At 58.7% G+C, this 26,245-nt stretch overlaps 1 protein-coding gene across 1 annotated transcript in view; it reads right to left on the reverse strand.

Moving 5' to 3' along the window:
• The window catches only part of NCOR2 (nuclear receptor corepressor 2), a 234,501-nt gene that overhangs the window by 9,453 nt on the left and 198,803 nt on the right, over nucleotides 1–26,245 (reverse strand). The window contains 19 exon segments of the mRNA XM_043442529.1: nucleotides 403–548; nucleotides 714–863; nucleotides 2,130–2,557; nucleotides 4,905–5,109; nucleotides 5,205–5,354; nucleotides 5,490–5,639; nucleotides 6,527–6,778; nucleotides 7,352–7,573; nucleotides 8,662–9,016; nucleotides 10,799–11,097; nucleotides 11,724–11,810; nucleotides 12,170–12,310; nucleotides 14,917–15,067; nucleotides 18,131–18,234; nucleotides 18,533–18,637; nucleotides 18,843–18,945; nucleotides 19,625–19,764; nucleotides 20,891–21,052; nucleotides 25,421–25,592. Of these exon segments, the coding sequence (XP_043298464.1) occupies nucleotides 403–548; nucleotides 714–863; nucleotides 2,130–2,557; nucleotides 4,905–5,109; nucleotides 5,205–5,354; nucleotides 5,490–5,639; nucleotides 6,527–6,778; nucleotides 7,352–7,573; nucleotides 8,662–9,016; nucleotides 10,799–11,097; nucleotides 11,724–11,810; nucleotides 12,170–12,310; nucleotides 14,917–15,067; nucleotides 18,131–18,234; nucleotides 18,533–18,637; nucleotides 18,843–18,945; nucleotides 19,625–19,764; nucleotides 20,891–21,052; nucleotides 25,421–25,592 (3,522 nt within the window).

A 26,245-nucleotide genomic window follows, 5' to 3' on the forward strand; every position in this document is an offset into this window, starting at 1 on the left:
CCCTGGGGTGTGGTCCTCGGCTCCCCAGGAGCTTTGGGCCTGCCTATAGCAGCACAATGCCCCCAGGTGCATGGGGTGAGGCCAGAGGCCCCCAACTGGGCCCCGAGACGGGTCCGATTCAACTGGCCAGCGTGTGTGAGGTATGGATCGTGGATGGGCTTGTGCACCTGATGCCCCATCAGTGGAGGAGGAGGGGGGACAGCTACAGCACCTGAGTTGGAGATGACTCTGGGACCTCTGGCATGACGTGCCCTTGCCAACCCCCAGATCCTTGGTTCGCCCCCCCACCCCCACCCAGGATTCAGTTTACCCATCAGAGGACATGTGGACCCCCCTCCCCTCCCTTTCTCAGGACCTAGTCCCGCCCCAGGTGCAAAGGCAACGACGAGGCGGGGTAGTTACACTGATGTGCTGAGCCAGGGTGACCACCCGCTGGTGACCTTTGACCCCCGGGGTGGTCTGGAGCAGCGGGCTGGACGAGGGCTGGCTCTCGGGCAGCGGCCGCAGGTGTGGGAGGTGTGCCGCCTCGCCGCTGAGCTTCCCCGGGCCTGCGGGCAGAGCAGGGCTGGTCAGGGCGTGGCCAGGGTGGGCAAGGCCGGTGCCCCCCTCCCCGGGGGGGCTGCTGTCCTCAGATCCCGGCTTCGCCCTTCGAGCTGAGAGTCCACCACCTCCGAGGGCCTTGGCCTCCCCGTCTGTGCGGGGCGGGACCCCACCTGGCTGCTTGTGCCGCAGGTCTCCCTCCAGGTGGCTCTTGTCGAGCTCCTCCAGGTGCTTGGGGAGCCCCTTGTCGTGGGTCAGGCTGGGCGAGCTCACGGGGCTCACGGGCTCCACCCCGTCGGGGCTGTAGCTGCCGCCGTGGTAACCTGCAGCCGGGCGAGGCCCGGAGTCAGGCCAAAGCCAGGGCCAGGGCTGCCCTTCCCAGCCCGCCCCTCCACGCTGGACAGGCTCCCCCGGGCCAGAGGTGGGGAAGATTTGGGCAGATGGAGAGCGGGAGTGAGCCGGCGTGAGGGCTGCTGGCCAGCCAGGGGTGGGGACATGTCCAGAAAGGAGGGCGAGACAGTACTGCAGAGAGAGGTGGATGGAGAAGAAAGGCAGAGAACGAGACACACAGGCAGACAGGTGGAGGGAGATGGAGAGAGACCCAGGGAGAGTGAGAGACGGACAGCAACAAGGTGGGGAAAGGGAGACCGGAGACAGACCCAGCCGGTGGGGGCCGGGGGTGGGGATGAGATGGGACAGGATGAGTTTCGGGGAAGGGAGTGTAGAGGCAGCAGATGGGTGGTGAGGGTGTGAGGTCAGTGTGGTGGCGAGTGACACTCAGATCGCAGGGTCATCCCTCGCCACAGCCCCCTCTCCAGCACAGAGGAGCCCTGAGCTGGGGCTGGAGGTGGGAGACAGGCACAGAAGACTCTCCTCTTCCCCGGGGAAGCTGGCTGGTGGGTCGGCAAAGGAGACACAGGGCCACAGCATCCCCAAGACCCCCTCACAACCTGGGCAGAGGACGCAGGGGCCAGGTTCCCGCTCCTCTTGGGAAGCGAGGGGGTGCTCCTCTTTCCTCCCGGACGTCCCCCGGCACTGTACGCCTCGGGGGCAGTGGGGCGGGGTGGGGGAGGCATCCTCCAAACCATACACAGCAGCAGGCAAAGGCGTGGGCCTGTGCCCCTCCGCAGCCCCGCTCCCCAGACAAAGGTGCAAAGGGGGAGATGAGAGGCGCGGCTGGAGTCAAAATCACAGATCCATTCATTAAAGGAAAAAAAAGTGAAAATCCAAAAGAAAAAAGAAAAATCATGATAAAAACGATGTGCAAATGATGAAGTGCTCCCCTCTCCAATCAGAGGGGTGGGTAGGCGCAGCTTGAGGAATCATCAGAGCGTGCAATCGACGAAGACGAGTTTCAAAACAAAATACCAAAACCAACGAAAAATGGGGGGGAGGGGAAAAATAAAAAGCAGAGATCTGAAAATATCTTTAGGCCACAAGACGGGGTGGGTGGGCGGCGGGGCCGGAAGTCTTACCATCGCGAGGGGAGTCGTTGGCCAGCGAACCTCCTTCTCGCGGCCCTTTATCGTGAGCAATTTGACGCATGATTATCGCGTCTATGAAGGTGGCCGCTGTCAGGGTGGTCTTACCCAGAGAACGGAGTTCCAATTCCTGGATGGAAAAGGGTTTACTTTGAGTCTTTTCCCGGTGCAGGTCCGCGGCTGAGGCGGGGGGCGCCGGCTGGTCCGGGCTGGTGTGGTGGGACGCGAGGCTCTTCGCTGGGGCGCGGGCGATGGCCGCGTGGCCGGAGCCGGGGGGCGCCAGGGGCCGGGGCTCGGAGCCCTTGCCGGGGGAGGAAGCGGGCTCCAGCCCGGCGCGGGCTGGAGGCTTGGTGAGGAACGTGTGGCCAGCGTCCGCGCGGGGCCGCTCAGGCCGGGCGACCCGAGGGGCCTCCTTAGGCAGCAAGACAGGCTCCATGAGAGTGGGGTAGACCCCATCGAGGGTGCTGCCCAGCGGGCAGTGGGTGGCGGGTGGGAATGTGGCAGCTGGGCGGACAGGCGAGGAGGTGGAGGTGGACCTGGGGGAGGAGAGAGGGAGGTCAGCAGCTGCAGGAGCCACAGCTGGGGCCCTTGAGGCTGAGGCAGGGTCACTCCCTCACTTTGACATCCTGAGGGGTTGCCACTGCCCGGAATAGCTCCCACATTCCCCAGAATAAACCCTCCCAACTGTGGCCTGCGAGACCCCATGCCACAGGGCCTCACCTACTCCATCCCTCCATCCATCTACCCATCCATCCATCCATCTACCCATCCATCCATCCATCCACCCAGCCATCCATCCACCCATCCACCCACCCATCATCCCATCAACCCAAAACCTCTTACTGAGCACCTACTATGTCAGGCACTGTTCTAGACACCAGGGATATGACTGTGCACAAAACAGTCAAAAGTGCCTTATGTTCTAGGTGAGGAGACACATTACATACAGGGTCATATAATAATATGATAAATTAAAGTTCTATTATTGTGGCAATTGCTTGAAGGTAACGATTCTGGGTGGAAAACAAGCAAACAGCAAGGGAGCTCTCAGGCATGAGTAGCGGGGTGTCTCTCAGAGGGGCTGGCATATGACCCAGAGAGGAAGTAAGCGAGCCCCGTGAAGGATCAGAATGCCAAGGGCAAAGGCCCTCAGAGTGGGTCAGGGTGGGTGGTTAGAGGAAAGGGCAGGGGTGCCCAGTACTTCCACCTCAGCCACCAGGGGCCACACAGGGCTCCTTGCTGTATTCTCTGCTCATAGTGCTCACCACACTCCAATGGGGCTGGAGCCGGCAACTCGAGAGTCCCATGCCTCTTCCTTCAGGCAGCCTTCCCTGATTGCTGCCTTGGTCTAGACCATAAGCCCTAAGAGGGCAGGGCTTGCATCACCATGTCCCCCATACCCAGCACCGGGCAGGAGACCCACTGCAAGCCCACCAGGAGGAAGAAATGCACAAATGCACTCACTCTGACCTTCAAGGGCTAGTGTAATTATCCCCACGCTGCAGATGAGGAAATAGGCTTGGGCATGAGCTGGCCCGACTCTATCTCTTGTTGGCCTCTCTCTCTAGTCCAAGACTTCCATGAGGAAGTCTTTCACTAACCCTCACCCTCAAGGGTCTTCCTCAGCCGCCACTGGGGAAGGCCTTGATGTTCCTGCTCCAGCTTCTCACCAGCTGTTGCTGGTGGGAGCTCATGTCTGGTGCTCTTAGAGTCAGGTGCTCCTGTTGTGTGTAACTGCTGAGACCTGACTCGGAGGACACCAAGACGATGCTTCTGGTAAATGATGTTGTCATTTTTTTGTAATTGGAATTGTGGTGGGGAGGGCGTGATTTAGAGTAGCCAAGTGCGGGGACACTTGCACAAAGGGACGCTTCATTTCGGAAGAACAAGCTGCCTCCACACAGGTCCCTGGGCAGGGAGGGGCCCTGGGGAAACTCCTGCCCCCCCATCAGGCAGCTCAGCCCACAGGCCTTGGGCAGCAGTAGGAGGTGGGTCACCAGCGGGGACTCGGGCCTGTTGTGATAGGAAGTGGACTCCGGGGACCAGACACATCCGGGACCTCTGCAGATTCTCCAGTCTCCAGGGAACCTCCGGACTTTGTCCAGACAAGAGGCACCCGATCTCCTCCTCCCTGTGGGGCTCTGCTGAATCCCTGGAGGAGTGGGAAAGCCTCTCCTCAAAGTCCTCACCCTGTCTCTCCCTCTCTGCTCCACAGACTCCATTCCCAAACTCGTCAACCTACTCAGCTACTTACCTATCCACCCACCCAACTCACCATCCACCTACTCATCCATCTACCTACCCAACCCCCATCCACCTACAAAACTCATCACCTCTCCACCTCCCCATCTACCCACCCACCCACTACTACCTAACCAAACCCTAATCCATTCCTCCACTTACCCAACCCATCATCTACCCATTCACCCATCTACCCTCCATCCACCTACCTACTCACCCATCTAACCATCCAATTACTCACCCTCCCATCTATTCATCCACCTATTCACCTAGCTCTAACCATCAGTCCATTCATCCGCCCAATGTCATCTACCTATCTACCCACCCACCATTATCCACTCATCTAGTCTGCCATCCATCCATCTACCACTGACCCACCTATGCACCTACCTACTCACCTGTCATCCATCCACTTATCCATCCACATAAGCGGATAATATCCACTTATCCAAACCTATTACTACCCATCCATCTAACCGAATCACCCATCAATTTACCTCCTCACCCACGGCTCACCCTCCCATTTATCCCTGGATCTACTGGTACCCTTGGACATCTCTCCTCCTGTATCCAGAGACCAGCACCCCTCTCCCAGCACCCCCTCCATGGGACTGTCCCCTCCCCCATGCCAACCTGGCCCACCTCAGGACCGTGGGCGTGCTGGGCTCCACGGAGGTGATGATGCTCTTCATGCCCGTGTTGTGCAGCACGCTGGGCCTCTGCTGGATGGCGTCCTGGGTCCGCGGTGAGATGGGCGAGTGCTGGTGGGCGTGGGAGTGGGAGGCGGGGCGGCTGCTGCTGCCCCCACCCCCGCCGCCGCTGCCGCCACCGCTGCTCTGCTCCGTGCCTGGGGGAGACGAGCTGTGCTGTCAGAGACCTGGAGCCGCTGCGAGGACCCCGTCTCCACCCCCGGGGCGCGGGCTGGGGGCTCGGCCGGCCTACCCGGTCTCCAGATGGGCGCGTGCTCCACCGTGGTGCTGGATGTGAGGATGGACTTCTCCCGCTCGCGTTCGCGCTCCCGATCGCGCTCCCGTTCCCGCTCCCTCTCGGTGGAGGACGTGGCGGTGGGTTTTGTCAAGTGAGTTGGGCCTCCTGGAAACCCAAAGGCCTGCGGCTCAGCCCCAGGGACAGGAAGCCGCCCCACCACCCCGACTCATCTTCCGGGATGGAACACAGAGGGCAAGGCGTCTGCCCGAGGACACCCAGCACTGGGGTGGGGGCCGTCACCTGGGGAGAGCGGAGAGCTGCTGAGCCGGCCGCTGAAGTGCTGGGGTGCGGTGGGGAGGTAGGCGAGGCGGTCCATGGCAGTGGCCGGCGTGCCTGGCGTGGGGGGCACCAGCACAGGCAGATGTGGCACTTGAGACAGGTCGATGATGCCTGTGGGAGAGGAGGTGGGGCAGGGGGCTGCAGCCACGTGGGGAGGAGAGGAGCCAGGCTGCCTGCTCGCTGGACCCCCACCCAGCAGAGCACCGCGCACCCTGAGAAGCAGCACTGCTGGGTGCTCCTCCTCGGTCCCCGCCCTAGGTCTGAATGCCAGCTGCTCGGAGCCCCTCCTCCCTTTGCTCCCAAGCCCTGAAGCAGATGTCGCTTGCAGGTGGCGCCACTGCATACACTGCTGTGCCCCTTTTGCCCGTGACCCAAGGCCCTCAGTTGCTTGTATTCAACCCCCACTGTTTGAAATGCCTAGTGGGACCAGTTTTAACAACTGGACCCTAACTAGGACTTGGTTGTTCCGAAAGAACATTTCGGAAGTGTTTCTAGAAAGTGTAATAGTCATGTGCAAAGTAGCCACGGGCTGGTTGCTCATCAAGGGAACAAGAAGTTCCAACCGCCTTACATTTCCATGTGTTTTTTTAACGACCACATACACCAACAGGACACAGGCACATGCACGGCCTGTGTGTCACCCAGGATGCAACCACACGCAACTCTAAACCACGGGCGGTGTGGTGGTTAAGACGTGGGCTTTCATGGCCGTGGACCTGGGTTTGATCCCTGGTCGGGGAACTAAGATCCCACAAGTTGTGAGGTGTGGCCAAAATATATTAATGTTGAAATAAACCACGCGCTGGGTCTGTGTGTGCTCTCAGCATGGTGACACCCCCTGGGCCTCTAAGGTGACCACTCTCGGCAAGAACACATGTACAGGTGTGGGCACACACGTGTCCTGTGTTTTCAGGAGCCTGGGCAGACCAGGGATAAGGCCGATTCTGGGCAGAGGGTCCTGCCCGCCCGTGTGCCTGGCAGCGCCCCGCCCCACCCACCTCGCGGGCCGGTGGCGTAGTTGAGGGCCAGCGAGGACTCTCGGGGCGACAGGCCCCTCAGCATGTCGGCTCGCTGGGCCATGGCGGTGGCCGCGTTGTGGTGCATCTGCTGCGAGGTGATGTAGTCGTTGATGATTGTCTGGCGGTTCTCCAGCGCCGCCGTGTCGGGGTAGCCGCGGATGAGGTAAGGCGGGTACAGGTGTGGGTAGGTGGGGTTGGGGGCCAGGTGCCGGGGCAGGTAATAGGCAGCGGCTGCTAGGAGAAAGGGAATAAGTTTAGGCCGGCTCACACCTCGGCTGGGAATGCCCTTCTGCCTGTTTTAATGCCTCCACAGCTTCTCCCAAACACCCCCACAAAACAGAATTGAGAGCCTTGAAGCAGAAAAACCCTTGCTCCCCAACATACAAGAGAGTGCCTCTTATTGATAATATTCTTGGGATCAGAATTCACCCAAACACAGGGTATTCGAAATGTGGATCACAAAAATACCTAAGGGCTGTGTCCTTTTACACAGATTTTCAGATCATGTCTGTTGGGGAACACACACCCTTGAGCCCTCTTTTGATACATTTGCAATTTTCAAGGTGCTGGTAAGTCTCACAGGAAAAGAAAACCACTGAACAAATGTTTAACCCAGCATGACCCTGAGACCCTCCAAGAGAAATTCTTTCTCACCTCAACTGCTGACATGACTGCAATGTTGGGTCCCTCCCTCTCTCTGCCCTGCATGCCTCAGTTTCCCCTTCTAGTGGAGCCTAATTGATGCCTGAGGAGCCCTTGGGCTGACACTGATGCTACAGGGCTCCCTGGGTCTGGGACAATTACCTGCATCCAGAGGGATTCCTCGGGGTATGGAGGTGGGGTCGAAGGCCAGCGGGATGTGGCCGCGGTACAGGTCCACGCCGCTCACCCCCCGGAGCAGGTGCTCGTAGGGCGAGATGGGGTGGGGGTGGTGCTCAGGCACACTGCTGTGTGGGGACTTGGCAATCTCCCGGGGCGTGGATGTCAGCTTTCGGTCCTGGGATGCCTTGCTGGACGAGAGACTGCCTGTGGGGATGAGCCAAGTGTGGATGGCATCAGACCTCAGACATGGGTGTCCCACCCCCTACATGGGGGCTGTCGGAGCTAGTGCTTATGGGAAATCGTTTGAGGAGAGGGTCTCTGGGGTTCCAGGAAACAGGGCTCTTCATCCATCCATTTGCCTCAGTTCATTTTTCCTTTTACTTACTCATTCACCCATTTGCTTCTGCTTTTTATTCTTTTTAAAAAGCTCATCCGTTCTTCTGTTCCCTTTTCTGCTCATTCATTTAATCAACCAAAAATATTTATCATGTGTCTATGATAAGCCTAGTACTTTCGAAGAGCTGGGGCTCCCCCACCAAACAAAATAGGAAAATCCTGGCACCCATGGGGCTGACATTCAATGTAGGAGGCAGATGATCAACTAGTCATCAAAAAAGAATTTCAAAGTAATAAATGCTCTGAAGAAAAATTTAAACTGTGACAGAATGTGACCAGAATAGTGAAGGGGGAGGGTGACCATAAGAAACCTCCCTGACGATGTGACATTTGAACAGAGTCCTGAAGGGCAAAAAGAAACCAGTTAGGTAAAGATCTGAAGGGGGGAGGGTGCATTTCAGGCACAGGGAAACTGCACATGCAAAGGTCCTGAGCAAAGAGAGCTGAGTGAGGTCAAGTAACAGAGATAAAGCTGTGAGATGGAAAGGCTGGTGGAGCCGGATCCTGCACGGCCATGGCAGAAAACGGTGATTTTTTTTTTTTTTAATCCCCTTAAGAGCAGTGAGAAGTCACTAGAAAGATTTAAGCAGAACAGTGGCATAACTGATGTAAATATTTCAAAAAAGTATTCTGGCTGCCGTTTTGGGGAGCAGATTATAGCAACACAAAGGAGTAGTCAGGGAAGCCAGGTGGTCTGGAGGCGGCAGAGAGATGCGGAGAATTCTGAGGATGGTTTGGAGGCAGAACCCACAGGTTTGGCAGGTGGGCTGGATGTGGTGGCCCTGGGGATGCTCCTGAGCTAAGGAGTGGACGACTGGAGCCCAAGGCGGCCCCGCCCCGCCCCGCCCTCACCCCACCCCCGCGTCCCGCCCCTCCTTGCGCCCTGCCCCACACACCCTCCTGCAGGCGCGGGGTGGGCTCCCGTGTGGTCACTGGTGATCCGCGGGGTAGGTGACCGGCGAAGGGCGCCGCGTGGTCCTCGTAGGTCAGGGGGCTCTGTCGCGGCTTTCCCAGCTCAGGCACGATGACCGGAGCCCCCCGGGTGATGGAGCCCCCCGAGCTGCTGACGGCACCCGACCGGCTCTTCAGGCTCTCCTCGTAGCAGGCGCGCTCCAGCGCCCGGGTGTCGGCCATCACGTCCAGCGGGTGCACAGCCGGGAACGTCCGGCCTGGACTGCCGATGATGGAGCGCACGTCGTGCTTTTTGGAGCCAGTGGAGGACGTGCTGGTGTCATACTTGAGCGGGGTGCCCTGGGGGAGGGCGGGGAGGGAAGCGGGGGCGTGACCACCAGCGGCACAACCTCTCTGAGCCTCAGTTTCTGTGCTATGCAATGGGAGGGACATCTCACGCGTCAGAGGCAGGGGTGCAGAGCTTTGCTAAGCCTAAGATGAGCCCACCTGCCCGCCCCTGGCCCCCAGAGCCACCTTGGGGGCTGCAGAAGCGGGCACAAAGTGCAGAGGTCAGGCCTTCCTGGAGCAAGTGGGGGACCCTCGGCTGGCCCTTGGGGTTTGCTGGAAAGAAACTTAACACCCCCATGAGGGCAAATGCCTTCTTTCCATCAGTCTGGGACCCTCCTTGATCCACCCAAAGCCAAGCCAGAAAATCCAGCCGTAAAATCCAGTTCCAACACCCTGAAGTTCAAGTCTCAGAGGTCAGGGCTGAGGTTATGTCTGCTCTTGGGCCAGAAAGGGCAGCTGAAGGAACAGGGATCATGGATGAGACTGCAACCCAGCTGCCTGGGAGAAGACCCCACCCTGTCTAAGCAGGCCTGGGAAACCCAGGATACAGTGGGCATGTAAGAGAACTCTGTTTTTATTCAGGAATGTTTTACTTATTTTCTTAAGAAGGGGAAATGCCCTCATTTTAGAAAGAATATTCTAGAATCAGACTGGCCTCCCTTTTGGATCTATAGTGGACTCTTGCCAGTGACTCCACAGCTGCCTGGAGGCTGAGCACCAAACCTGACCCCTGGCCTTCGATGGCCTTCCTACCGCTCCTGCCTTCTCCCTAGGCGCTTCTGAGCCTTGACTCAACTGTGATGCACCCTGGACACCTCCCTACCACCTCTCAGCCATGCCGGCCCCCATGGATCTCATTCTCCTTCCTTATTCACATCTCTGACCCTGTGAAGAGACAGTGGCCCTTGGGACCAGCTCCTCACAGAGTCAGAGTTCATCTTCCCCTTCCAGGCTGGGGCTTCTGGGGGGCCCAGTGCCACAGGCAGTGGTTAGTTGCAGGGGTGGAGTGGGGCTGCAACCTGGTGGAGGAGGCCAAGACGCAAAGATGTTACAGATGTAAGGACATCTGGATTTGAGATTCACAATGGCCATTTACTTGCTGTGAGACCCCAGACAAGTTGCTTATCCTCTCTGAACCTGTTTACTCACCACTAAAATGAGGGTACCTCACTTTTGTGAGGGTTACATAAGTCATGATGCCAAATTCTCAGGCAGCGAGCACCTGGCTCACACTTAGGGTGCAATCAAGCTTTATTACACCTAGCTCTGGGCTTTCAGCAAGCTTCTTGACCTCTCTGGGCCTCAGTTTTTCCATCTGAAGAATGGGGGTGATGGGTATGACTTCGTGCTCAGATGCTTCAGTTGTGTCCAACTCTCTGTGACCCTATGGACTACAGCCTGCAAGGGTCCTCTGTCCATGGGATTCTCCAGGCAAGAATACTGGAGTGGGTTGCCACGCCCTTCTCCAGGGGATGTTCCCAGTCCAGGGATCAAACCCATGTCTCCTGCGTCTCCTGCATTGCAGGCGGATTCTTCACCCACTTGAGCCCCGTGGGAAGCCTGAGTGTGACTCTCCTGGGCTGTAAATACAACTGAATGAGGTCATGAGTATAATATAAAGCCCCTGCTATGGCCCCTGGAATGGATGTAATGACAGCTCACTGTCATTGGATGTAATGAGCAGCTGTGTGACCTTGGGTATGGCACTCAACAAGTCCGGGCTTCAGTTTCCCCATTTGTAGGGACCAGAGCCATGCCTATCGGTATCCTCTGCCCCGACCTTGGCCCCCGTACCTGCGTGATGGAGCCCTCCTTGAGCGGCCGGGGGGCCAGGGGCAGCTCGGGCGTGTGCCGCAGCTCCTCCCGTGGAATCTCGTGGATGGAGCGGCCGGCCTCCTTCACCGTTGCCACCAGGCCCTCGTGGGCCGGCTTCAGCTTCAGGGGACCCAGGGCCTCCAAGGGCCGGGCCTTGTAGGCCTCAGCCAGGTCCCGAGGGGGCGGAGGCGGCGGTGGCGGCGTGCCCTCGCGCTTCAGGAGCTTGGCCTCCCGGCGCTGGTAGTCTTCCTGGGCCTCCACGTAGGACCGTGGGATCCCTGCCAGGGAGGAGGGGGCGCTGACCCATGTGCACTTGCCTCCCACCTTGCTCATCCTAACCTGGGGCCTCCACACTGGCAGATTCTGAAGCTTGACTACCTGGGTTCAAGTCCTTACTTGTTGTGTGACCTTGAGCACATGACTTGACCTCTCTGATCCTCAACTTCTTCATATATAGAATGGGAATATTAACTGAAGCACCTCACCAAGTCATTCATATTCAGTGGGATGATACAGATACAAAGCATGTTAAAAAGTATCTGGCTTGTCGCTGACCAGCCAGGAGAACATGGGTGTCTTCCTTTTGGAGGCTGTTCCATAAGATGATCAACAGAGAGCACTTGGGGTAGCACCCAGCACACAGCACAGGAGATGCTCAGTAAATGACAGAGTGAAGGGTGATGGGTAGTAGTTTGCTTTCAATTTTTGTTTTCATGCCTTACTCTGCCCTTCAACCTACACCCGTACCTGTCATGTACACGTGTGTTACACGCCTTCCCTGGGTGCTCACGGCACTCTGGCCTGCCTCCCCTCCCCTGCCCATCTTGACTGTAAACCCGAGGGCTTGTTGCAGCCACCACGAGGGTGTGGTGGCTGGGCACGCCGGGAGCAGAGGGCAGCGTACCTTGCGTGATGGAGCCTCGGATATGGTGCTGCTCTTTAAGGTGGTGGGGGCTGTGTCGCTCAGGCGGGATGGCGCGGCCCATGAGACCTGGAGGGGGCGGGCGACAGCATCATTTCATGGCTCCCTGACCCGGCCTTGGGCAGTAACCGGCCAGAGTCTACAGCCTCCGCTTCCCTCCGGCCACCCAGTCCCCGAGATGATGGTGGGGCTGGTGGTGGCGACAGAGGACCCAGCTGGCAAGCGGCCCGTTTTCTAGGTCCTTTGCTACCTCCAGATAGAGCCTCAGAAACACCCAGCCTCAGTTTTCCTATCTGTAAAGTCAGGATAACTATTCCCACACTCCGTCCAGGGGGAGCTGATGTAACCCAGCAAGTGGGGAAGCCCCCGGGGCAGGTCCTATGGCCCCCGCTCCACCCCCGGAGTAGGGAGCTGGGCAGAGCACACACCTTCGATGCTGGCTGAGGAGATGGCCCGGCTGACACGGCCCTCCATCATGTCGTAGGTGCGCTTGGGGGCGGCCGTCTCGTGGGGAGGGCCCGAGCTGCTCCTCCCATCTTCCTTGGAGCACTGGGACACAGACATGCCACCTGGAAACCAGACCACGCTCACGATGCGGGGCAGCCCCTGGGAAACTGTGTGTACCGAGCCCAGTACCAGCAAACTGGCAGGGCCGGAAGGCAACAGCGGCTCAAACAGACCCTCGTCACGAGGGCCCGTCGGTCCCATGGCTGAAGCCGGGCCCAGCTGAGCCTTCCCGCAGGAACCCCCAGCTGGCAGTCTAGCCCAGGGCCTGCTCTGCTGGTTGGTAGGTCTGAACCTTTGCCTGTCCACGGGCATGTGAGTCTGTGCACAAACAAGCACTCGCGGGAGTGGACATATGAGATGAACGGGCGGAACCACATGCACGCGAGCAAGGATGTACCAGCAGAGTGTGAACACGCAGGGTTGGCACAACCATCTGTGTGTGTCAATGTGGGTCTGTGTGTGTGTGTGCACATGCGTGACACTGTGTGTGTGTGCGCACACCTGTCCACTGTGAACAAAGTGAGGCCACGTGCAAAAAACTATGTGCATCTGTGTCCACGTGGGGAGAGTGTGTGTCTGGTTGACTGTTGCTTGGGAGGGACAAGGAAGGGTCCACAGAACAGGTGGCCTCATCAGGCCAGGCTGAGTCCAGAGGGCGGGCACATCAGGCTGGGCACACGGGTGCCCTACAGGCCAAGGGTCTGAGCAGCTTGAGGAGAGGGGCCCTGAGGAGGCCACGGTTTGGTCTTGCCCATTGGGCTGGGGGCTTCTGAGTCGGCCTCTCCTTCCAGGGGTGGTGGAGTCCACAGGTATCAGAAGCAAGCCCCGCCCGCCCCAGGCCGGCCCCTTAGGATAAAGGGTGCCCTGGCTCTCACGGATTTCCATCACGACCCCGAAAGATCCTCAGAGCAGGAGCTCCTCCATGGGCTTACAAACTAGTGGCCAGCAGATAGACGGTATTGCCCCTCCTAATTTTTCTCAAAATTGATTGCTGATGTTTAAACACCAGGAGATGTCAGATAAAAATGCAGAGATCAGAAGTCTGGCTGGCGAGCTCGCACTTGTTACAGGGCGACAATCAGCTGTCGGAGAACAGAGGCAGGGGCCCCTGTAGACACGGCCGTCACTCTCAGGGTCGCCACAGTCTCCTCCCCGCCATCTACCGCCTGCCGCTGGCATCACTAGTCCCCAGGCCCCAGGAAGCACATGAGAAATGAAAAGCCTTGACGGACACCCGTTCTACGGATGCTAAACCTAAGGCCTGTAGGGTCTCAAGAACTGATCTGGAGGCCTGAGCCGAGATGCCACCCAGGCGTCCCTGCTCACAACACCTCGACTGCCTCTCCATTCGCCCTTCCCAGGGCCCCTGGCCATCCCCCAGGGCACTCAGCTGGGTACCGAGGTTGGCACAGAACACAGCTGACAGCCTGTCCCCAAGGCTGTCTCCACCACTTGGCAGCAGAGAGAGGCAAGTGCCTGAGTCCCACGGTTCCACCTCCGCATCCCAGGACCTGGGGGGCCGTGGGGGCTGGGGGCTGGGCCGGTGGAGGCGGATAGTGAGGAAAAAACACCCGCCCATTATAGCAGAAGCAATTTGCGGCCCTACGGCTGCCAGCGACTGAGAGGGGCGCCCATTAGCGGCTTTTATCTCCGCACCCCTGGGTGCCTGAGGCTGCCAGGAAATTGACATCTCAGCCCTTGATTCCCTTAATTCCTTCCAGGCAGGGCTCCCGGGTGGCGAAGCGGAACCCAGGGAGGGTGAGTAGAGTGAGGAGCACTGAAGTGGGGGGCCCAGGGTGTAAGGGGGTGGCGCATCACTGGTTACCGCCCCTGCCTGCCACCCTCATGCCGTCAATCAGAGTGCAGCCTTTGCCAGGAGTGCTGGGCCAGAGGCCGAGGGGTGTGAGCTGAGGGCTTCTGCTCCCTGGGTCTGTTCCCCCACTCACAAGGCTGGCCATGAGTCTGCTTCCTAAACTGTAAAGAAATAGGCAGAGGTGGGAGGCAGCTGAGGCCGATCTTCACCTGCTCTGACTCACATACCTACAGGGACAGGGAGGTCACTACCTCTCTGATTGTGCTTCCTGGTGTCACGTCAGCCCTGCCTCGCGAAGAACTCACCTCAATGGGCCAAAGACTCTCCCCACCCCCGTCCCAGGGCTCCTGTTCTCTGAGGGGTACAGAAGAACCATTGGACACCACTGTACCTCAGCTCCCACATCTGTAAAATGGAAAGACAGTCCCTCACCTCGGCTCTCAACCACACACAGCTGATAGGAAGGCAACACACTCCCCCAGACTTGTTTTCTGAAGACAACTGGCTGCCCTTTAAGCCCAACCATGTTTTCTGGAAACTTCTCTCTTGACCAGCTCCAGAAACACCAAAGTCTGATGTTTGGTGAATAAGCCACAGTGGATACAGACAGGTTTAATGACAAGATTAACAAGGTGACTTCCCATTTGCACCTGGGGAGGGGGGGTTGTCCTGAGAGCCTTCTGAGGGGGGCTTCGTCTGCTGGACCCCCAGTAAACATCAGAACAACCACCGCGAGGTCCCCATTGGTCCTCTACCTCGGGAGTCCTTGCTGGACATCAAAGAGCCCTGAATGGGATGGCCTGGCCAGCCCCTGCCCGCCCACCAGCTTCTCACAGCCATGGCGGCATCACTCACCCTCGTAGGATAGCACATGGCCCTTCTTGCCCTCGTAGATGACATGGCCCTTGGGGAGCCCATCCTCCCGGCTGCGGTCCAGGCGGCTCGGGCTGTCCTCACCGATGATCCTGGTGATGGTTCCCTTGTACAGGACATCGGCCGGCGTGCCCTGGGGGTGCGGAGGCGGGGTGAGCACCTGCAGGCTCTGGCCAGGGACCGCACCCCACCCCCCACTCGCCAGACATGACCTAGGACATGCGCACGTGTGCCTTCCAAATCCACACAGGCACACATGTGTATATCACTGCATATGTGTTCACACACATGCGGCTTCAAAAGGGAAGGCAGAAGGAATTCCCTGGCGGTCCAGCAGTTAGGACTCCATGCTTTCACTGCCAGCACCCAGGTTCAATTCCTGGTGGAGGAACTAAGATTCCGCAAGCTGCCATGTGACCAAGGGAAAAAAGACAAAATGGGGGAGGCAGAGCCCTCCAGAACACAACCACACGGAACAAACATCAATGATACTAATAATAAGATCTGAACCCTGTGCAGGTATCGACTCATTTAACCCTGGTAACAGCCCTGAGTCAGGTACTACTGTGCCTATTTCAGATGAGGAAACCAAGGCACCAGGTAGCTTCGCCCAGGGTCACCTGGCTAAATGGAGGCAGAGCCAGGCTGGGAACCCAGGCAGCCTGGTCCCGGGTCTGTGCTTCTACTTATACTATGTGAGTTGTACTTTCTCAGAGCCTGGATGCTGGGATGTCAGTCCACGTGCCTGTGATGGGTCACTCCCCAAACGAGAATGGGGACACATCAAGGCGGGACACCAGAGATCTGAGCTCTGACACAGGGTTTCTCAGCCTCGGCACTGTGACCTGCGGCGCCAGATGCTTCTTGTGGTGGGGGCCATCCTGGGCGCTGCAGGACACTCAGCAGCGCCCCCTACCCCGGCACCCTGGGCTCTACCCACTAGACGCCATGTGATCCCCTCAACCTGCCCCTCCAGATGTGACAATCAAAGACGCCCTCAGACACTGCCCAGTGTCCCCTGGGGGATAAAATTGCCCCCGTCGGGAACTACGGCCTTAGGGGGAGTGCGCTTCCTATTGAGGGGTATATTCAGGCAGACAGAAGATAGCCCCATGGGGTAGCATCCTGCCTTGGGTGACTTCCAAGAACATGAGTGTGGGGGTTGGAATATGAATCTGGAGTCAGACTGCTGGATGGCAAACAGCAGCTTTACCAACAAGTTGCCGTGTGACCTTCGTCAAGTCACTTTGCCTCTCTGAAGCCTCAGTCTGTACATCTGCAAAACAGACACAATCTCTGTCTACGATTCTTAAAGGCACTTGGCACAGACAAGCTGTCCCCAGATCAAGACGTCTCTCTTCTCTTTCTATGAATCCAAGAGCCGATTCAGAGATGCGAGTCTGACTGTGTGCCAAGCCTGGGACTGGTGCCCTTCGAGTCTCCCCATGGGAGCATCTCTGCCAAGTAACATCCTTCTGTGGGGCAAGGGCAACAACTGGCACCCCCTGGGCTTTTATCCCAAATCCTGGTCTTCAAGGAGAAGAAAAATGAAATGTCCTAACTCCAGACAGGTCTCCCCAGATGTCTGAAAGCAGGCACCCTAGATAGGATCCCCTGGTCACACTTTAGAAGACTTGGGCACAAATAGCGTAGAATAAATGGGCTTTGGTTTGGGTGACAGTCCAGGGGTGGGCAGTCACCTCTCTCCTCAAAGGGCACAGGGCAGAGAAGCCAACTGCAAGCCATCAGGAAAGGCCTCTCCTCTATGTGTGTGCGAGTTTGTGTATGGGTGTGTTTATGTACGTGTGGGTCTGTGTGTTTGTGTTTCCTGCACAGATTTCATCACCACCTGGTCGAAAGGCTGTGGGAAAGTCTGACCCTCACATGTTTGGCAGTTGCCACCCTCTGCCAACAACCATCACAGGGGTGTGAATGACCGACAAGGCTCAGGTCACGGCCACCTGGAAAGCAGAGGCCGATGGATGCCCAGGCACTTCAGATGTCAACCTTTAATCCCAAACCACTCTATGAGAATGACTCAGCAGGACTTCCCTGGCTGTCCGCTGGTTAAGACTCTGCACTTCAAACGCAGGGGGCGCAGGTTCAATCCCTGGTTGGGGAGTTAAGACCCCACATGCCAAAAAAAAAAAAAAGTGACTTAAGAATCCCTACTCTATATGAGTACTGATACTGAAGCTCCAATACTTTGGCCACCTGATGCAAAAAGCCGACTCATTGAAAAAGACCCTGATGCTGGGAAAGATTCAAGGCGAAAGAAGAGGGTGACAGAGGATGAGATGGTTAAATGGCATCACTGATTCAATGAACATGAACTTGGGCAAACTCCGGGAAATAGTGAGGGACAGGGAGGCCTGGTGTGTGTGCCTGCTGCATTCCATAGGGTTGCAAAAAGTCAGACACAACTGAACGACTCAATAGTAACAACTCAGTATGAGAATGACTCAGCGACAGACATTTTTACCAAAGGGGTTTCAAAACTGACTCAGGGGCCGTCGGTCGCCTGCCTGGGTGAGTGTGCGGCAGGGTTGCGGCTTGAGTGTCTGTGGCCTGCCTTTGGCCCTGGGTACCTGGCAGCTGCCTTTGTAAGCTGGTGATTTCAAAACTGACAGGTCTTAGAGAAACATGAAGCCTGAGGGCCCCCCCTCCGTGGTGTGATCTGAGGCCTCTGGGGTGCAAAGACACCTCACTGTCAGAGCCTGCGGCCTGAAGTTTCATCATTAAGACACGTGTGGGAGGGGGTGCTCTTCCCCGGGCCCAGAATGCTGTTCCCTGAGGTTCCTGCAGGGCTCACACCTCTGAGTGGTCTCCCCCAGCTCCCCTGTCTATGTGGCCTCGACAGCATCGGATGCTCTTAATCGCAGTGTTGGACTCAAAGTCTGAAATCACCACTCAGTTTTCACCTGACTGCCTCCCTCTGCTACCCTGCCAGCTCCTCGGGGGGGCTCGAGGTTTTTGCTCAGCACCTTAAATGCCTGGCTCTCAGGAGAGATGAATGCTCACAGAACAAGCGGGTACCCCCAAGAAGCCACCCCATCCACTGGGGCGGGGGCCACGCAGGGATGCTGCGGGGGGAATGGGTGGGCTGCCCACTGCTTTGTCCACAATCGGGGCCACGTCCAGAATGCCGCCTGCGAGTCCCACCCTGGACCCGCACGCTGTGGCCCCAGACACCTACGTGGGTGATGGAGCCACGGTACGTGATGGGGCTCTCGGAGGGGACCCGCGTGCTGGGGGTGCCCTTGGTGATGCTTCCGCCTGGAACTGAGCCCAGAGACGTCCCTGGAAGACAGGAGACACAGGGCTTAGAGCTGGACCCAGAGCCACCCCAATTATGCTCCAGGTGACCTGCAAGTTCCATCCCCTTCAGTCGCAGTGTCTCAATGCAGAGTCCCCCTGCCCCTAAATGGAGAGAGAGACACTTGGGAAGAGAGGCTGCCAGACCCTCTGGGAGCTGACACTTCTCAGCAGGTTTTGGATAAGGGGTCTCATTCCTGCCTCGACCCTCCCCGGGATGGAAGGGCAGCTGCAGGGATGAGGGCAAGACACCGGGCCTCATACCCAGTTCCCACGCTCTCACCTCTCAGGACGGACGTCTCCTGGGCCGTAGGCACCCCCAGGCTCTCGGGGGGTCCGGCCTGGCCCCGTGGAGACAGCTGCTCCTGCTTCACTCCGCTGAACGGCGCTGGGGATGGGCGAGAGCGGTAAGCAGAGCCACAGGGCAGGGATTCGGAGGCATGGCCCCCCTCCCCGCCCTACCCAGGGGCTAGAGGTCCTCCCCGCCACGCTCGCTCCAGAGTCCCAAAGGCCAAATTGCCTTCCCTCGCCCCCTGACACAAAGGGTGGGAGACGAGCCCCGGCTGTCAAGGTTGGGGGCCCTGGATCCTTACCCAGCTTCTTGGGGTCCATGGCGAGGGGCAGCCCCATGGCAATGGGGCCCACGGGGGCCTTGGCGTGCTCTGAGTACGGGACGTGGAGCTGCACCGACATTCCCTGTGGGGGCAGAGGTCATGGGTCCCAGAGGCTTCAACCAGGGCTTCCTGACACCCGCTTTCACGAGAGTGCAAGAGGAGGGGAACCTTGGGACCACACACGGGTCAGGGAGGAGAGGCCTGGGGCTCAAGTCCCGGCCCCGCTGCCCCTCTGAGCGACTGGGGACAAGTCGCTGCCTCTCCTGAGCCTCAGGGCCCTCACCTGTGTGGTGGCCAATCATGGCCTGGTTTAAAGGAAATGGTGCCCATGAGCATCTGGGCAAAGCGGAAGCCTTGCCCTGCCCTACAACCCACGGCAGCAGGTCAGGGAGACGAAGGGGCAGGTAGACCAAGGCTTTGCACGTGCTGGTGCTGGGTGTCTAGTGAGCATGCTCCCTGTTTCACAGGGGGGCGCAGCGAGATTAAGTAACTTGCAGAAGGCCGCACAGTCTAGATGCAGCACCCCTGCTCTTGAATGCCCCATGGGGTGACCTCCCAAGGTCCTGAGGCCTGGGGCAGACTGCAGCCAGCCTGGACCCAGCCACTTGGGTGCCTGGCCCCCCAACCAGACACCATCGGTCCCAGTGACCCCCTCCCCCAAGTGTACAGATGGAAAGGCCAAACCCCTGAAAGAGGAAGGGGCTATTCTCTGGGCACCATCTGGCACGGGTGTTTCTGGGGGGCTGGCCCTCCCACCTCACCTGGGAGATGGCCCCCATTTGCCTCTCGAGGACGCTGGGGTGCTTGGTGGAGGAGATGAGGGGCGGTGGGTTGGAGATGGTGGGTGGCCGTGGCAGGACGGGCCGGGCGCTGTCGTGGAGGCCCAGGGGCAGCGGGTGACCTGCAGGGCACATGTCTGTCCTTCATGGGGCTCCGGAGCAGTGAGAGATACAGCCGCCGGGGCCGCTCCCCACCCTGCCCTTGTCCTGTCCAGGGGAGTGCCTGTCCACACATGCCCCTCTAATGCTCCTCTCCCACCTCTGCTCTGATGAGCTGTCTGCATCCTTGGTTCAGACACAACTACTTCCACCCACCCCACCTCCCTCCATCCACCCCACCTCCAGGTCCTGGACCAGGTCCCTTCACTCTCCCTAGACTCCTTAACTGGTCTCTTCATCCCTCCTTTACCTTCCAATAATTCATTTCCCTCACAGGAACCAAAAGGATCTTTTTCAAAGTCTACTGGTTCACCTGCTCCCCCCGCCTCCCCTGCTGTGAGCCTTCTATGGCTCCCCACTGCCTTCAGGGTAAGATCTTAGCCTGTGACACAGCTTTCCCGTTTGCCTGACCTTGTGGGTGTGGTCTCCCCAGGCTCACTGGGCACCGCGCTTCCACCACGGCAGTCTGATTCAGTGTCTCAAGCTTCGCCTGCTCTTTCCTGCCTCTGGACCTTTGCACATGCTGTTCCCACTGCCTGGCATACCCTTCCCTGTTTTTTTGGCTCTTTTGCCTCACTCATCCTGCAAGATCAGCTCTGCTGAGGATGACCTTTGCTAATTCAAGTCCTTATCCACCTGAAGCTGTGCCCCTTCGATGGCTGGTAGGGCCCAGAAGGACTGGGGAACCTCAAGAAGGATCTAAATCCAGCCTGACTATATTTGTAAGCCAAAGCTGTCTCCCCCCATCCTTACACCTTTCTCTCGACCTGCTCATTCTCCAGCTCTAAGTCACTGGTGGGAGTTGGCACTCCCACTCCAAATCTGCCTCTCTCATCATCAGCTTAAGCACCTCCTATGGTTCCCTAGTACCAGTGCTTCCACTGTCATCCTGGAGATTCCTCAAACTTCAACGGAGCCCCCTTTCCCTTCATTGACCAGACCATCTCTCCCGTCAGGACCCGTCAGACTCTGAGATCCTTCTGCATGCAGTTCCAAGCAGTGCCCAGTGTTTGGCGGGTGATTGGTGGTATCCAGTGATTGCCCACTAGCTGACAGGAGGAGGAGGCCAGGCTGGGGTGAACTACTCACCAGGTGGGGCGTAGGAGAAGGCCAGGGGGTCAGGGGCATGCGGAGAGGCCTTGATCACCTCGCGAGGGGGCACGGGGAAGGGCAGGCCTGATGTCCAGCAGGAGGGGTCCGTGGGCAGCTTCTGGCCCTCAGTTGCAAAGGCCGGGAAGAACACAGGCTTCTCTGCTGAGGGGTGAGGCAGGGCAGGCAGTCAGCCACGCTCCGCCAGTCCTCAGGCCCCCAGTGCTGGCTGATCTGCTCAGATGAGCCCCCTCCCCTTGCCTGCAGCACCAGCCTTGGCCAGAGGAGGGTCCCAGCCAAGGGTGACAGGGAGGAGGGGGTGCTGCTAGCGTGATGCTCCCCCAAGTCTGCAGACCAGGCATCACTCTGACTCTGCTAATGTCCTGCCGAGCACGAGTGTGCCTTGGGAGTGGGCTGGGGGTCTCTCGGCGACCCTTGATTTCAGCCCTGGAAAGACACAGGCACTGGCCTGGCCCCAGATGAGCAAGGGGCCTGGACAAACCTCCCAACCAGGGGACGGAGGTGGCAGCAAGGGGTCTGCTCACCACCTGATTTTGCATGTACACTTGTGCCGGAACATGGTCACGTCTACCCGCTTATTTACCATCTACGGCAGAGCTGAGGAGTTGCGACAGAGACTGTCTGGCCCGCAAAGCCTGAAATATTTACTATCTGGCCCTTTCCGGAAGAGGCTTGCTGATCTCTTCTGATGATGAAGGTGGTCGGAACAGTTTGCCGAGACCCATGTACGTGTGCTCTGGCGGGTGCGGCTGGGAGCCCACATGCTTGGGATGACAGCATGTGCACGTCAGCCTGTATAATAGCACGTTCCACGACCAGGCACTGGGCCGGGCGTTTCGAAAGCACGAACTCAACGAGCCTCCTCGCAGACTTGGGAGGAAGAGAGCACCCAGGTCCGGCGCTGTGGAATGGGAGCTGAGTACGGACACACTGATGGACTTATCTAGGGTTGCCAGCAAACATTTGACCAAGTCAGGATTTGACCCCTTGACCTCATGGCCGCTGCAGCAGCAGATAACAGAACAGCTCTCCTGCGGGAGCTCCAACTAAGGACACTGTGTGGACTGACTTGTTTATCCTCCTAATACCCTTCAGGGAACTGATGAGAATTATCCCCATTCAGCAGATGGGAACACAGAGGCTTGGAGAGGCAAAGTTACCGTGTCAAAGGCTCACAGCCAGCGAGCAGGAGCCCTGAGCCCAGGCAGATGGGCTGCAGGCTGTGACCTTTACCTTCGCAACACACGCTGAGCACCACAAGAGAAGCAATGATGACCCTGGATTCTCAGGCCTGAGGACTGTCTGCAGACACGGCAAAAGGCCTGGCCGTCTTCACGGTGCTCTCCTGTGGCCTCTCGCTGCTGAAATCGGCCCTAAGCGCCGAACCTCTCCCTTGAGACTTGGTGTCAGGCTGGAGGACCCATGGGAGCTGGGGGGTGGGGGTGGGGGGACCAGGGAGTAACCAGCTGCTAACAACTTGGGAACGCCGGGCCTGGGATGGGAACGGCAGGCAGGTGTCCTCCCTGGGGCCACCTCCAGATGACGAAGGGAGGAGGCTCTTAAGACCCAGCTGGGCGAGCAGAAGCGTGTTGGCAGCGATGAGAGGTGCCCGCTGTGGGCCCGGCAGGTGGGGTGGAGGCTGTGCGTGCTGTAGCCCCTCCGCGTCTCTCCTGGGAGAGACAGAGCTCCCCCCCGGACCTATGTGCCTGCTGGCGGGGGTAGCCCACAGGAGGGGGATCACACATGCGGGCAGTCATCCAGGTAGGGGTTCTCACACTCAATCTCCTCTAAAGGAGCACCTCTCTAGGGCCTGCACCGGGCCCAGAAAAATCCCCAAATGCCCCGGACGGTGTTCATCCAGCGACCCGACCCTGCGCGCACCCAGGCTGCTCTCTCCAGCTCAGCCCCGGCTGTGGTGGGAGGGGGCGGGAGGCCTCCGGTGCTGGAAGGGAAACTTGAGCCCGGGGCCAGGCTGGGCGGGTGGCTGAGAGCCTGGAGAGAAAACCTGTTCCTCCAGCTGGGCCTGGGGAGCCCGAGGGGTGGGCGGAGCCAGGAGAGACCGGAGCGAGGTCGCGCTGGGTGTCAAGTTCACGCATGTGCCTAAGGGTGCTGGCCGCATACCCGACGCCAGGTGCACCGTCTCTGGTGCCGCCGAGCGATTCCAGGAAACCGCGCGGCCCTCCGCCGTGCCAACGGGCCGAATGCCAGACTCAGAAACCAGGGGAGTGGTGGCTCACCTTCTCCCAGGACAGGGCCTGTGACCCGTCCCAGCAGGCTCTGCCTGGCCCTGTGCAGTATCCAGCCACCCAAGCGCAGCCTGGCCTGGCTCAGATCTGGCGCTGGCCAAGGCTGTGTGGGCCCCTGACGTTGCTATGCGGCTACCCCGCCCTGGGCTAGTGCCCCGGCCCTCGAATGTCCTTCCAGACCATACCCCATGTCTCACACTACACTCTTGCCCAGCAAACCACACCCCCACCATGGGGAGTCTCGGGCCCAGCATGGGTGACCGGCAGGGTCCCAGGAGGTGGCTGACACCCTGCTTTCAACCCCACACTCAGGTTCATCAGCGGGTCCCACTGGCTTTGCCTCTGAAACAAAATCCCAAGCCCCCCCCCGCCTTCCTTCCATCTCCACGGTCACCCATATAGTCCAGACTGCCACCACGGCTGGCAGGAACAGCACTATGCCCTCCTCCATCTGCCCACAACTCCCTGTAGCCCTTTCTTCCCAACAATGGACAGAGAAAAAGAGATCTTTCCAAAACAGAAACCAGATAGCCTGACCTCTCCTCGGTCCCCAACACACACACACACACACCCTGAAAATTCCTCTTGCAAAGGCTTTTTTCCCCTGCACCCAAGACCAAATGTCCATAGCACCATAGCCTACAAGGCCCTACACAATCTGGCCCCCATCCCCCATCCTCCCCTCCCCTCTCCCCAGCCACCATGACCTCTTGGCAGCTCTGCCGACACAGCAAGCTTGTTCCTACCCCAGGGCCTTTGCACATGCTGTTCCCTGTGCCTGGAATGCCCTTCCCCCAGATCTTCCCACCACTGCCTTCTCCTGGTCTCAGAGACCCCTTTCTCTGAGCCCCTCGTCACTCAACCCATTTTGTCTCATTCGTTACGTGAACTACCCTGAGGTCATCTTGCTTCCTCATGTGTTCCCCTGCTTAACATACTCTCATTCACAAAAAGGGCGGCTGCCCAGAGCAGGAAGTTCATCCTACTCACTGCCAGACCCCCACTACCCATGGGTAGTGCTTGGCAGTGGTGGGTGTTCAACACGCGTCCTGACCCCCTGGCCACACGCTGGATGGATGCGTGCCCGTCTGCGTGGGTGGCATCTGAGACTTCCTGTGGCAGGTGAAGGTAGCCGCAGGGAGACAGGTGGGGGGTCGGCCGATTAGCCGGGGAGAGTCTGGCAGACCCCTGTCACTCGTGACATGTGGAGTTGGCCTCCTTTAGGGACAGCCCTGCCTTTGGCCTCAGACACACAGCACCACCCTCAGGGAGGCCCGTGGCCGAGGGCCAGCCTGACTTTCTAGAGAAGGCAAGATGCCGTACCAGAAGTTGCTCAAGGTGCGGGCGCAGATGGCCCTGGCCGCCCGAGTCTATCCCTGGCCGTGTTGGACAGGGAGGGTGGCCTGGGGTCCTGCTACCCTCAGACCCCTAGAGCAGCCTTCAGGAGCCTTGGCCAGCACAGCATCAGGGGAGCCTCTGGGGAGGGCGTCAGCCCCCAGTGCCTGTGTTATGACAGGCTGATCTGGGATGGGTGTCCCTTAGGGATACAGGCTTGAGACTTCTTGGGGCCAGTGGGGAGTGGGGCAGAGATAGAAGATCCAGAGAACAAGAAACCAGACCCCACCTGTCTCCTGACCTTGAACTTCACGTGGTGACAGTAAAGCATGCCCCGGGCAGTTGCTGCAACACAGCTGCTCGGGGAATCGCTCACTGGCTCCCCAGTGAACCCAGTGACCTCGGCCTGGAATAAGGTCAGGGTGAAAGCTGGAGACGGCAATGTTTCCTGCCCAGGCCCAGAGCCGATGCCAGCTGGCGCTGAGCCTCAGGGTTCTAGAAGCTCACGTGTGGACTGAATCACATGGAACCAGAAACAGCCACAGACGTGTTTTCGTATACACACAAAGCTTGTGGAAATTTTGAGAAGTTGCCAGTGTTGAGAAACTCGAAGATTTCACATGAAAAGATGGATTTCTAGCTTCTCTGAAAGAACAACCCACAATCCCAGGCCTGAATTGCCACATGGTGACCCTTGGCTGAGGCCAGTGTGAGTCCACTTCAGAAGGAGCATGAGTTCTCCAATTTGCTGCAGTCCCCACCACCCCCGACTGCCTGACTCCCAAGTGTTTCACTCATTAACTTGGCCTGTCCTGCCACCACGGCCATGGAGTTGGAAACAGCTGCTCGGCATACACAAAAGGCCCCTTATTCCCGCCCATCAGGCCCCCTCTCCCTCTGACTCCCTCAGCCGCTGACACACACTTACCCTCCTTCTCGGCAGGAGGCGCAGGACTCCTGCTTTTGCCTCGAGGGCTGCTGCTGGGCGGCTGGGGGGTGTCACTCTCTGGTTGCAGGTGCTGCGATGGTAGGGGGGCAGGGGGAGCTGGCTTAGGGGGAGCTGCTTCCTCCCGGGGCGGCTCGTGGACTTTGGTGACCTGCTGGGGGAAAGCCAGGAGGAGGGAGCGTCTTTACAGGCTGTTTGCAGGTCCCAGAGATCAGGGAAAGCCTTCCAGGCCCCCTGCATGTGACCAGCCTCAAAGCTGAGGCCAAGGAGAGATAGCAACACGCCTAAGAGCACACGGCTTGAGGGCCAGGAGGGTAGGGCTTTGTGCCAAGTGTAGGGGGTGTGCCCAGCATCCCGGGCGCCTGGCTGTGGATGGGGAGCCCTCATTACCCTGCCCTTAGCCCCTTCTCCCTTCCCCAAATTTCTTGGGGTTGTAGAGAGATCAGAGCTGACAAATGGGACAGTGCCCGGCTGTGGGGAGCAGGCAGCACAGCCTGGCACTCCTTGTACCCCTCACTTAAAAAGCCCTGGTCAGCTCGGAGTCTATCAGCCCACAGTCCCCAGGTGCACTGGAAGGCCAGGCTCATGTCCTGGGAGAGGGCAATGACTATGTGAGGGTGCCAAGTCACTTCAGTCGTGTCCAACTCTTGGCCACCCTACGGACTGGAGCCCGCCAGGCTCCTCTGTCCATGGGATTTCCCAGGCAAGAATACTGGAGTGGGTTACCATGCCCTCCTCCAGGGGATTTTCCCAACCCAGGGATTGAACCGGCATCTCTTACATCTCCTGCATTGGCAGACGGGTTCT

Source organism: Cervus canadensis, chromosome 1 (assembly GCF_019320065.1).
Source record: "Cervus canadensis isolate Bull #8, Minnesota chromosome 1, ASM1932006v1, whole genome shotgun sequence".
Taxonomy (NCBI): domain Eukaryota; kingdom Metazoa; phylum Chordata; class Mammalia; order Artiodactyla; family Cervidae; genus Cervus; species Cervus canadensis.